We start from the raw sequence: 13,392 nt of genomic DNA on the forward strand, positions 1-13,392 counted from the left end.
ACACACACACACACACACACCATATATATTACACACACACACATATCATATACACAGTACACACACACACACACCACATACACGTCATGTATATATCATGTTCGCACACACACACTACACATTTCATACAAACCTTGAGTCTTGAAAGGGACACAATGCCCTCCGCTAGACATTTGATAAAGTAGGGCATAAAGGCCAAATAGAAATTCATTGTGTTAAAGACAGCCATGATGGTGAAAGCCTGCAGAGGAGAGAAGAGGGAGAGGAGGAGGGAAAAAGAGAGGGAGAAAAGTTGTAAATATGGACAATCTACTGCAGCCTGCCTCCCTTAACAGTTCCAACAACCAACCTTTTCATGGGCACTTTTACTTCCATTTTAGAACACAAAATCCCAACTAGAGACGCTTGAAAATCTTGTTTATGTGAAACTAACAAAGGGTTTATTTATTTTGTATTTATTTTTTTAGAGATCAAAATTAACTTATCTTAACTTTTTTGTTAGGTTAGGTTTATGTTTCATTCAAGAGCTTGACAACTGTGATGGAATGAAATACAACGGTGGAAATCATATACCTTTTTTTGTTAAATGACTCATAGAAATGAGCAGGTCTATGGAATCAAAATTGACTCATATGTTTTGTACGTGTGTATGGCATTTTGAAACTGTAGAAATAATTTGTGACAGTGAAAATGATTCGTACAAGTAATCGTAAATATTATACACTACACTTTCAATCTATTCTACGAGTACAGATCGGTTTTACAGCTACAAATCATCCTACAGTTAGAAATAATTTTCCATTACAAATATATTCTACAGTTACCATTCAATGCTCTACATACAAAAAACTGTCCTACAGTTACGGATCTTTTTTGCAGGTACAAAGACTTTTGTCACATTGAGAATCAAAACAAAACAGAACAAAATAAAAACAAAATATATGTTTTACAAAATGATAAAGGAATGTCACTGTAATTGGTTTAATGGATGTTACGCCCAAAACTCACCCATGACTAATCAAGAAACATAAGAACAACCCTTTCGAAACCATGCACCTGGCGTGTCATCACTTACTCACTTTGAACCGAGAGAGCAAGAGAGAGAAAAAGAAAGAAAAAGAGAGGGGGGTACTGACCGTGGAGGGGTCCAGGGGGAGTCCGAGGAGTGTGTGTACAATAAACGTGAGGATGGTTGCAATGGTGGGGACGATGGCCGTGTTTGCAGTGTTCATACTCTGCACATAACCCGCCTTCTGGAGCAGGCTCCTCTCTTTCATACGGATTTCTACACACACACACACACACACACACACACACACACACACACACACACACACACACACACACACACACACACACACACAGAGTGAGAGAGAGAGAGAGACCTCTGAAACTGTAGGATGCCACACGCGGCACACTCAGGTTCATCAGAAAAACAATTTGTTTTTGATGACAACTTTGAACTAACTTTTCAGGTTCCAAACCAATTTATTTTAGTCAAAATGCTCAAAATGTTCAAAACGGTTCAACATGTTGAGCATTAACCAGAATGGAACCCATTCTCTTTTTGTGGAAAAGGCCTATATGTGATATAGTCCTGTGAGTGGATCTCAATGACAATTTTACTTGAAACCGAGGGGTAAGAAAAATTCCCAACATACACCGCTCACATTAGAAAAACAAGCACCAAGATAATAATAATAATAATTAGCTTTATTAACACCACTAACCACTAATAATAATTAGCTTTATTAACACCACTAACTACTCGGTGAGTTGCACAGTTTTGAAAACGAACGTTAAGGGTTGTTTTAAGGACATGTTTGTGCATGCCTGTAGCAACCACTCTGAAGTAGTCAAAATTTCGGTGTCCACCACTCTAATTCATCCCAAACAAACCAGAAAAGGGACTCAACGTGCTAAATACCAGAATTTTCCTTTAAAATCAATTATATAGGAAACAGAGCCAGTGCAGTTCAGCTAACACAGGGGTGATGTGCTCTCTCTTCTTAGTCTTAGTTAAAAGTCTAGCAGTAGAGGTCTGTATGAGTTCCAATTTCTTTGTTTTTTTGGGAGACCAGTAGAAAGTGCATTGCAGTAGTCTAACCTGCTAGAGATAAAGAAATGGATTTGTTTTTCTGCATCTTGATAAGTTAAAAAGGGCCGCACTTTGGCAATGTTTCTCAGGGGCTTGAAGCTTGACTCTGTATCTAAGAGGACACCTAGGCTTGTTACTTTTGGTTTGACCTGGTGTGCCAGGTTCCCAAGATAACGGTGTCTCGCTTTGATTTTGGTCTGGTACCTGTGATCTTTTTTTCGAAGGACTCTTCCCAGGCGTACATCTTGATGAGTTTGATGCAGGTGAGAACTTCATTCATGGTGTGCACTCGGCTGTCCGTTACCACAACAGCCCTCCTCCGAAAGACGTTTATCACCTTGGCAGCACAGAACTACAGCCACACACATTGTCAACAGGAAAGCACTTCAAACACACACAAACAAGTAGCATCAACAGATCCAATTATTCTGCAAAGGTGACAGACACAGAGGTATGTGTGTGTGTGTGTGTGTGTGTGTCTGTGTGTGTGTATTCATGGGTGAATGAAACCCAGATAGACTGAGATTCCGATGAGGGCAGTGTATCCGAAAACGTAGCAGGAGAGAGTGTGTGTGTGTGTGTGTGTGGGGGGGGGAGGGGGGGGGGGGGGTGTACCTGTATGGGGATGAAGCCCAGGTAGACGGAGATTCCGCTGAGGGCGGTGTATCCGAGGATGTAACAGGAGTAGGAGATGCAGAGCAGAAGTGCCAACAGCACGCCGGACAGCATATAGGAACCGTACACCACCGCCTCAAACATCCGGTAGCTGTCCACCGTCAACACGTTAATGATCTAGACAAAACACAACAGCTCAGAAAGTGTGTGTGTGTGTGTGTGTGTGGTATGTGTCAGGGCTTCTGTTGTCCGGTAATTGCCGGACATTGGCCTGAAAAAGAAATAAAATGTCCGACAAAATAAAATCTTTCCAGTCAAATTGTCCGATAGAATTTGGCTAATAATCCCATCCCCCTAACACAATCTGAATTTGAGAATAAGCTTAAAATGTAGGCCTATATTAAAGCAAGAATACGTCCTTTGGATATGTTTTAAAGGAACAGGCTCTACCGAAAGTTATTAAACAACACGGATATGCAGCATTTCAAATTAAGCGCATGCTTAAAACATCTGTTAAACAACGAACGGATGAGTGAGACGATTAAAACGTGGCCAGGCCCAAGCAGAATAGCCTAAAAGCTACAGACCCATGGCTACACTTGACATGCAACTGTGTTCTGTTCCCAGAGCATGCTTTCTCTGTCTATGATCTGCAGAGTTAGGGCCTCCTCGACGAGGAGATTGCTGGTCCGTGGATAATTTGCTGCACAATCAAATGGTATCATTGAACCGCGGACCGAAAGAAAAAGAAACTACAAATTTTCCAGAATAGAAAATATTTCTTAATATAGTGTTATCAAATAAAGAGTATATGCTGCATGACGCAACATTGACCCTCCCGCTGGATGCTGCGTAGCGCAACATTGACCCTCCCGCTGGATGCTGCGTAGCGCAGCATGCTTTTTATTTCATGTTTCTAGGTGCTACAGAGGCTTAGATATTACATTTTGGTAGACGTTGACAATTTTTAGTATGTTTTCAGAAAACCTTCAGGAAATAAGGTTATTTAGTCTAGAATGCCATAGGATTCTATAGGCGTTTTTAACAAGCATTTTAGGAGTAAATGGGTTAAGGGGTAGTGGTGCGAGCGTTCATTCAATGTGTGTGCGCATCTGCACAAGTGAACCACTGGAGATAACGTGGGTAGCAGCAACAAACAACGTAGCCTATTTAAAACAACAAACAAAGCGGATTCTTGCTGTCCATGAAAACAGCAGAGCCTGGCTAGATCTTTAAATTGACACTAGTTAAGCATGTTTAAGTAAGGCTAATGAACATGTTGCATTCTATACTGCCTGATTATGTCATTCTTTAAGCTACTGTCTCCTTGAATTTCCCCTTGGGGATCAATAAAGTATCTATCTATCTATCTATCTATCTAGTTTTCCTCAACTTGACTAATTAAGAAGCGATAATAGGATATTTGACCGGCATATCATCAAAATGTCCAGTGTCACTTTGACCGGCACCATTTTTTTCAAGCGGAAACTCTGGTGTGTGTGTGTGTGTGTGTGTGTGTTTTGTGTGTGTGTGTGTGTGTGTGTGTGTGTGTGTGTGTGTGTGTGTGTGTGTGTGTATGTGTGTGTGTGTGTGTTTGTGCATGTGTGTGTGCGTGTCTCACCTGTCCCACAGACACCCCGGTGATGATGCGCATGTTGATGATCTTCCTGAAGGCGAGCATGGAGAAGGCCCCTTTGACGCGAGTGGCCGTGCGCAGGCTGATGGCCCATGTCAATGAATATAGGAAGGTTCTGCAGACCTCCGAGCTGAACAGGGCGAAGCACATCCCCAAACCGTAGCTCAAAGAGTACTGACCTGGAGTGTCCACATAGCTCAGGATCTCATACACCAACACAGCCTGGGGAGAGAGAGAGAGAGAGAGAGAGATGGCATTACAGCATATTTCAAAAAAAGGCTTTTAAATGTGTAAAATAGGACAGTCTCTCTTTCTGATGTAAGAAATTAAAATGGCTCTGTTTCTGTCTGTAACAGTGTACAATGGGTGTAGGGGCTTCAAATGGGTGAAGATGTGTGTGATTGCAAAGACGTACCGGCCCCAAGAAGAGCGCCCCCGTCAGGAGGAAGGAGGAGAGGACACTGAGGATGAGGCGGGTCCTCTGGAAACGCAGCATCACCCTCCCCAGAGACGCTTTCTTCAGTCCCACACGAGACACCTCCTCCTGCCACAACCGCTCCATCCTGACAACAGACACACACACATATATATATGGATATATATTACCCACACAAACACACACACACAAACCGCACTCGCACACACACACACACACACACACACACACAGACACACACAGACACATTTAGTAAAAAGAGATATAAAATTATATAAAATGGAAAAGATGAGGCACAATCAAACCTTGAGGAGAAGCAAATATTTCCACACTTACATTTAGTACTTTATAATGCCCCCCTTCACCAATAAAAGGGTTGTTAGTGTTCTGCAAAGTTACAGAATTAAAAGCAAGGGGCCGTTTCTGCTTAAAGATTCTCCAGATCGTCCAGATTCCTAGGTCCTCTCTATTGCATCATACCATTTTTGCATCACACCATTTTTATGTTGATCTTGACCAATGCTTTTTATGACATTGTCCTGCTGGATGACCCACGTCTAGCGTATCGGCAGAAGCAGTCAGATGGCGATGGCTATGTTATGGAGCTTGTGATGTCAGGCCCCCTAAACAGGTACACTGACTGGAGACACAGCTCCACAACATCACAGACCCTCCATCAGATTTATCAGTGGGCATGGGGTTCTTTTCACGCCAAACCCACTTTGTGTTTGTTGCCAAAAAGATCCATTTTCTTTTTATGTCACCATCACAAATCATGGGGATTACTATATGAAGAGTTTGGTTTCAAAATGTTATATCTGTTTTAAAAAACATTACAAAGTCATGTTATTTAATTGTGTATTTCAGGTAATATCAATCAGATTGCAGTTGTGTTGTTTTGATTGAGTAAAGATAAATCAAATACTAATATACTCAATTACAGTTTTACTGAAATTACTAGGAAAATAAAACGTAAAATAATATTTATGAAAATTCATTAAAATGGTGGCGTTTTGGAACCAAACTATTCATATGCATGTATCTATCTCTGTAGATGTATTAGTGAAAGAGACCAAAGGATGCTTTTCTATGTATTCAATACTGTGCATCAACTTTGCTTTGTCTGTCATTTGCTCTCTCCATGTCACAACTTTCTAATAAGGGACCGTTCGTTATTTATAAACGGGGTCACCGGAGGAAAATAGGGGAGGGTCATGTCTTTTTATTCTTTGTTGAGGGGAGGGTCACCTAACTTTTTTTTTGTCTAGAAGGGAGGGTCACCCATCTTTTGTATTAATGAAAACAGCAAAAAATCAAAGTGGCTTGTTTGATTGTTGATTTCTGTCGCCATATAACGTTCTCTTTCGTTCCATAGCTCTGTCAACATTGAACAATGAAAATAAGGGAGATTTCCCGGGTTTCTCACGCAAAATACGGAAAATGTCAACATTCGTCCCCATTAACGTTGCAAGGGTTGGAGCAACAAAGTAGCCTACTTTATTTACGCCTAATAGCCTATATCCATTTGGTCAACTTTATCCAGCCCTAAAAAAGCTAAATTTAACTTTGGTTTAGGCCTACTTGTAGTTTACCGTGTAGCCTAACTTTAAACAGTCTGCATGCTTAACATAGCCTAAGCATACTTGTGCTTCATTCATCCACACATCCAGCTCCTAACGTTTTGACAAGCATTTCTACCAATTGACCTTGTTCCTGCCCATCTCTAGCTTTGCTGTCTTCATCCTTTCTGTTTTTGTTGTTTGCAAAAAAATATATAGCCTAGTATTTATATAACCAGCAACAAGTGCAATTTGTTATTCGCTGTCATTCTCTCTCCTGCCAACAAAAACGTTCCAAGTAGCAGTGCGTAATTCTGCTTCATAAAGTTGAACAAATACATTTGGTCATATTAATAGCCAGTTTATGGTCTACAGTGTAGTTGTTAAGTTATGGTAGGCCAACTTGGAGTGAATATACAGGGGGAATTCTTTGTCTAGCTGAGTAGCCTGGCAGGTGCGCACGTAGCCTACGGCCGAACACTGCAAGCGCTAATAATTCGTGCTCTCACGACAACCACGTAGTTAACTTAAATAGGCCTAGGTTAACATCACTCTGAGTTCGCATTCAAGCAAGCAAAACGATGATTTGAATACATCCGTTTCTCTGGAAGGGCAAGGGGTAACAACAGGACAACACAGAGACAGGCCAGAATGCAGGACTAATGTTATGAGAGTATTACACTAATATGGGATATTCTACGGAAAAATATATTAAAACGGCAAGACAGCGGGGAAACGTTAAAATGATAAACCCGGAAAAAGTTGGCATGTTAGGTATTTTTCGGTCCCTGTGATTATTTGTGAAATTGTGCAAACGGCTTTTCAAGTCATTTGAGAAGGAAGAAGTGTAGCAAGCTCCCAAATTGACGCTCGTCTGAGAAATTGAGTTTTGGATAATGTTCAGCTTCGGCAGCTTTACAATGACTGAGGAAGCCTAGAGACGAGTCCATAGCAACAAGTTCATGTGTTGAATTTGTTATTACCCAGTGTGCTTTGTTGAATGGTCTCAATTCTTTATTGTTTTATTTCATGTGAATAATTACTAGAGGAGTAACTTTTCAAGTAGGCTAATGCAGTTGCAGGAAGTGTGCATTTAGTTTCCATTGTGTTTCCACAACAATGTTAGTGAGTAAATACTGAAAAGGCCACCATCTTGGTGAAGTGTGATGTGTAAGATCAGAAAGCAGAGGTTGAATTTAGGGCGGTAGCATATATGTTGATGTGTTTTCATAGCGCGGAAGACATCGATAATTGGCCAGGGAGGGTCATGTCATTTTTGAAAATGCTGCTGGAGGGTCGTTGAAAATTATATAGCAGGCAGGGGAGGGTCATGCAACTTTTGATCGAAGCACTTAAAATCCCTCCGGTCCCTAAAGTTCATGCAACGCCTGAGGCAGAATAGAAGAGGAGGGAGCATACTATGGCAAGAAAATGCTGAAAATGCTGAAGGATGTATATATGTAGGTATATGTATTGTATTGTACTGTATTGACCTATTATCTTACTTCCTTGGAGTAGCCACATGAATTGTATTGTTGTATTTCTGCATGTATGAGGAGTTTTGGAAAAGACGTATGTCTTGTGTATGTTCAGGTAAGAAGGATTCATATGATTTGTATTACTACGATGTAACTAACTAAAGTATAAGATGGGGCCTTGCCCTAGAGAACTCTGGGCAGTGTTACTGGAACATGCTGTTGCTGGTAACACTATCGCCTGGCGTCGTAAATAAACCGGCAGTGATTTTTCACACCTGAGAGTGCCTGGAGATTTTTGACCACAGAGCGAGGAGAAAATAAGGACATATCAACCACTACTCCAGTTTGAAAGCGCACACAAACGCATGCTTGCTCGCACACACACATACACACACACAGTTATTAGTTATCGAGATCATTAGTTAGTAAGTATCAGGATTCTTTGTTAGTCAGTAACTGGTCTGTTTAGTCAGTGGCAACAAATGTGGAGTGCAAAGGAACAGACCGGTCCCCATTGGTCCTGGCTCCGTCATGTGGCGAGATGATCAGAGAGCTTTGGTCTAGACGGTTCCGGAAAATTCTCCACATAACGGGCGTCATCCAGGAGAAGGAGGCAAAGGAGAAAAACCCTGCATTGTCCAAAGGGTGGGACCTGGAGACACACACACCACATCAAGGACAGGTACTCTTAGGATCTCCCCTGAACACCACATCTGCAAGTCATGATGTGTGGAGTTGCTGTCCCCCCACACAAGGCCCACACTCCACACAGTTGTTATTTGGCCATTCAAAGGTGAAGTGAGGTACAGTGTACTATGTGATCTGAAAGCTGTGGTACTGTAGTAGTGGTGGTGTTGTGTGGTGGGTGTGGTTTTGTGTGTGTGTGTGGCTGTGTGTGTGTGTGTGCATGCATGCATGCGTGTGTGTGTATGTGTGTGCATATGCATGTGTGTGTGTGTGCCCACCCTGATGGCATGCAGAATGGGAACATGTTCTGTAAGCCGTGGTGGTAGCAGTGCCGCTCTGGCTGGGGGGGTGTGGGGGGGTCTCGTCCACCGGTTCCCCCACTGAAGGCCAGTAATCACTGAACCTACACCACTTCTGGAAGTAGATGGGGGAGGGGGAGGGGGGGGGGAGAGAAAAATAGCTAATTGAAGGTTTTCTACTGGCAAGAACAACAGACGGCGGTGCTGGATGGGTGATCTCGAGATGGACATTTGGACATGTACATCTAAAAGGTCGGCAACAATATTCTAACAGATAATGTACAAAACTAAATAAGCTTGCTTATAAGCCCTGTTAGTCACACGTTCACATCATTTTATTTTGGGGGTCTACTAGAACAGATCCTCATAATTGAATGTTCCAAAAAATTTTATATTTTTTTGTTATTTACCTATTCGGTTGCTAAGTATGATGTCACATGTTGATTCTGGGTCCTCTCATTCCAAAAAGTTTAGCGCAAGTAAACCCTGTCAGCATCAGCCCTGTTTTAGTGAGGGTTAGACCACAATGCTACATCAACAGAGCAATTAGTGTAGCTATGCAGCCAGATGATGTAATCAAGGGTAACGTCCAGGCCTCCCCAAAATAGGATTGACCAGGCAGCAAGTGAGCAGCAGCATGACACTTTTCTTGTAGGATACTGTGAATAGTGTTGTAGGATACTGTGAATAGTGTTGTAGGAAACTGAATAGTGTTGTAGGAAACTGTAAATAGTGTTGTACCATACTGTAAATAGTGTAGGATACTGTGAAGTGTTGTAGGAAACTGTGAATAGTGCTGTAGGATACTGCAAATAGTGTTGTAGGATACTGTAAATAGTGTAGGATACTGTTAATAGTGTTGTAGGAAACTGTGAATAGTGTTGTAGGAAACTGAATAGTGTTGGAAACTGAATAGTGTAGGAAACTGTAAATAGTGCTGTAGGATACTGGAAATAGTGTTGTGGGATACTGCAAATAGTGTTGTGGGATACTGCAAATAGTGTTGTAGGATACAGTAAATAGTGTTGTAGGATACAGTAAATAGTGTTGTAGGATACTGTAAAAAGTGGGAAAAAATGGTTTATTTTACTGTCTCATAAACTCATTCTCATTAGCGATAAAGCTCTTAACCTGACTGTTCAAACTCACTCTCATTAGCGATAAAGCTGCTAACCTGACTCTTCAAACAAGTTGGAGGCCTGCCACCCATTTAAAACAAAGAAATGTAGTAGTTTTAGGAAAACAAAAGCACGAGTATTGGAAATACAATCTATAGGACCAGAGCTGTTAATCATATTACTGCTGAAAAAATAAAAATGATTGTGCACATGCTTTATGTGTTGCCGATTTAGCGACTTTTGGCCATCCCTAGCGACAGAAAATGTAATCTAGCAACAAGCACCTTGAACAAAGGAAAGTAGGCTACAACTTCAATCACAAGCAAAGCAGATAGTTCAAAATTGAGCATACAAGTTAGGCAACCCTACTGTATAGCATTCTTTTAGGCGATATAGCCTCAATTTTATCAATGCAGGACAGACTGTCGGCTGAGTAAAAAAAAAAATTATGTCGGTCTGTCCTAAATATATCCAAAATATAGCCATTATCGTAAGGTTAAATTGCGTGTAGCCTATGGTAAAGTTATAGCCAGACTACAAGCAACCACAAGTATATTTGGCCAATAAACCTGATTTACATTTTACATTTCTGGTGTAGGCTATGACAAGATAGTATAGCCTACAGAAGTGCAAACTGCAAAGTGTATCAATGTACAAGTATTAACACATAGGGGAGCGCGGGGCACAAAGTAACACTTTTTGGTTATGGCTAAATAATTCTAAAATCATTTGAGTTTTACTAGTTATACTTTTTAACAAGCAACATACATATCTCTGTTACACATATGCACTGGAAGTTTGTTTGTAGGAGCTACTGTTCTTTTACAATTCCACCGAGAGTGGCGATAGGTTAAATGTTACAACCTGCCCCATATGCGGGGTTAGTTGTAACACTCATCCCAAAGGCTGTTTTTAATTAAATTAATTCAATAAATGTATCTGAATGTGTATGATAGAATAGGATCTGACTATTTATGATACATAAGTCATGAACTAACAACAGACGTGTGTCGAAAATTGACTTTATTTTCTATACGGAGAAATAACATGAAAAATATGCGCCAATGGAAGCTAAGAGTCTAACCAAGGTCAATCCTGCCAAGAAAAGCCCTCAAACCTGAAAACACATGAGGCAAAATGCAAAACATCACAAAAACTAACTAAACTAACACTAATACGCGCATATTTTTGTATTGCAACATCATTATACAGTATGAGTGGCTTAGTTGTAACAGCGCGTTACAACTAACCCCGCTGGGTCACGTTTGTTATAAGATAAGCTAGCTCCTGCTATGAGTTGGCTACATGTTTCAAAACGGTGTTCATTTTTAGCCTACAAGACTGTTATTAAGATGATACAAGATTGGAGTCAGTGAGCTGCACCCACAACTCAGTAATGGAAAGACAAGTACCACCTAGACATTTAGGTTGATGTCTTCAAAAGGCGTTTTGCTGCAGATCTACGTGGAAACACGTCCATACTGACTGAAAATTTGTGGAACACCGTCTCATAGTAGTGTGATTAACTGACCAATAGCATGCCTCGATCAACCCCCTGCAAATAGGGAAAAAGTCCGTGTTACATTTAACCCCGCGTTACTTTGTGCCCCGCGCTCCCCTATACTTAAATAGGTTTTTAAAGTTGCCTATATGAGCAAAAGAAAAGCAAACTGGTGTAAAGGTGAATTAAAAGGACATCACTGGATTTTTTGGGAGAGGGGGGGGGGCGACACGGCGTGCTGGCGTCATTGATGCAAATTAGCGCTTGGTCATCTAGTGACATTAAGCGACTTTTGCATATGACTTGCTACTTTACATTTGAAATAGTTGGCAACACTGATTATACATGCAGTCGATGCTTTCAGTGAAAGCCCTTTCAACAGTACGTGTCCACCGAAAACATCATCTGATGACTGGTTTACAAATAAAACAGTTAATTCTTACTACAAATGTAGGCTAATGTCAATGTTCCATTGCGCTCAATATGCTAGGCATATTGGTTGCATGAGAAAAAAATCCCGAGCAGTTTTCAGCCATTACTTTGAGAACTTTTCTTAGGCAAGTGGAAAGAACATTTCGGCCCACACGCATTTTTATAAAACGTAGCCTAATTGTTTGAATGAAACCGGTTACTTCGGCATGAGATGAATACGGTGATATAGCAAGAAAAAGAATCACGTTATATTCAATTCTGACTAAACACAGTCCTCCCGAGGATTAGCAAGTCTATAATTGTTTTTAAAAAGCAGTCGGAATCCACTTCGTTGGAGGCTAAACGCTGTGGATTATCTGATTATCTGCAGCACTAGGTTGCGGATTAATTCACTCGCAGACGCGGACATGCATTGAGCTCTACCTACTGTAGCCCATGTTGTGCCTCCGCCTTTGATAACACCACATAGCCAACCACGTATATCTTGATCGAGATTTCTTTGTTTTCATTTTCTAACGCTCCGTGATTTCACGACACCATCATCAATGATCATCAGGCGAGTGACAGAAGCACTGTAGCCTACTCCGAGTCCGCAGTAGGCTACTCCAGTAATCTCGCACTCCCCGCGACACTGTGGTCTGCTGAATATCCTCTCTTCCTATAAGAACGTGCAGCCAAGTCCCGCCCTACTCTGCTTTTGATTGGCTAAACACGTTTGTTAAATTGAAAGCGAGAGCTGCCATTGGTAGGTGAACTCAGAGCGGTATCTCGAAGTCAGTGTTTATTCATGGGTTTCATCAGGTCCCTTTCCACAGGTGTCTCAAATCAAGCACCTTAATTATCAATGCAGACTGCATGGTGATTGATTAATACACCTGTGGAAAGGGACCTGATGAAACCCATGAATACCGGATCTGTGTTTGCATATTTAATACGTTTCATACACGTGTTTCAACACTGCATTTCGGTCGTTGCTTTTACCTTACCATGCCAGTTATGTATCCACCAGCTGCCTGCCTGCAGCCTTCCAAAACTCCAAGCTGCTTGCTGTCAGATTTGGTTCCGAGGGCACAAGTTCAGTGTATCAACAACACTCAATAACAGTTTATGTGATGTGTTAATCAATTAGATTCCCAACAGCTAGTTCTGGAGTAGGCCATTCAACTAGCCCGCTTGCTTACGACGAGATTCAGGCTGCGCAGTCGGCACCCGCTTCCTTATTTGGATTTTGGGTTGCCAGGTTTTATGACAAAACGGTTGAAATTGAAACTAAGGCCGGCTTTACACGACAACGCTCCCGGGTGAAACCGACAAAATATTTTATCAAATGTGCCTTTCGTTTAGACGGCGACAGCGTTTAGGGGGCTTAAAAACGCAAAAAAATGAACCCACCCTCCAGAGTGGAAATCTTAAAGACGCTCCACCGTCGCGTTCCTATGGAATGTTTTTTGTGCCAAAATTAAATAAATAAATGAAATATGAAATCAATAAATGAAATATGTAATAAATAATTAAAAGTTGAAATAAATAAAT

General features: G+C 41.2%; 1 protein-coding gene across 1 annotated transcript in view; it reads right to left on the reverse strand.

The window, feature by feature from the left end:
- Positions 1 to 12,473, reverse strand: part of LOC143132381 (ATP-binding cassette sub-family C member 12-like) — a 45,303-nt gene extending 32,830 nt beyond the window's left edge. Inside the window, exons 1-9 of the mRNA XM_076291859.1 lie at positions 12,287 to 12,473; positions 8,788 to 8,923; positions 8,328 to 8,474; positions 4,765 to 4,912; positions 4,335 to 4,571; positions 2,714 to 2,890; positions 2,303 to 2,450; positions 1,137 to 1,285; positions 134 to 241 (exon numbers count right to left, since the gene is read on the reverse strand). Coding sequence (XP_076147974.1) covers positions 134 to 241; positions 1,137 to 1,285; positions 2,303 to 2,450; positions 2,714 to 2,890; positions 4,335 to 4,571; positions 4,765 to 4,912; positions 8,328 to 8,474; positions 8,788 to 8,813 — 1,140 coding nt within the window. The 5' untranslated portion in view covers positions 8,814 to 8,923; positions 12,287 to 12,473. The remainder of the gene's footprint in view (positions 1 to 133; positions 242 to 1,136; positions 1,286 to 2,302; positions 2,451 to 2,713; positions 2,891 to 4,334; positions 4,572 to 4,764; positions 4,913 to 8,327; positions 8,475 to 8,787; positions 8,924 to 12,286) is intronic.
- Positions 12,474 to 13,392: the final 919 nt, after the last annotated feature.

This window comes from Alosa pseudoharengus, unplaced genomic scaffold (assembly GCF_046254945.1).
Source record: "Alosa pseudoharengus isolate Yale_2024_CS ecotype anadromous, Long Island Sound unplaced genomic scaffold, YU_APseudo_1.1 YU_APseudo_1.1_scf_19, whole genome shotgun sequence".
In the NCBI taxonomy this organism is placed as follows: domain Eukaryota; kingdom Metazoa; phylum Chordata; class Actinopteri; order Clupeiformes; family Clupeidae; genus Alosa; species Alosa pseudoharengus.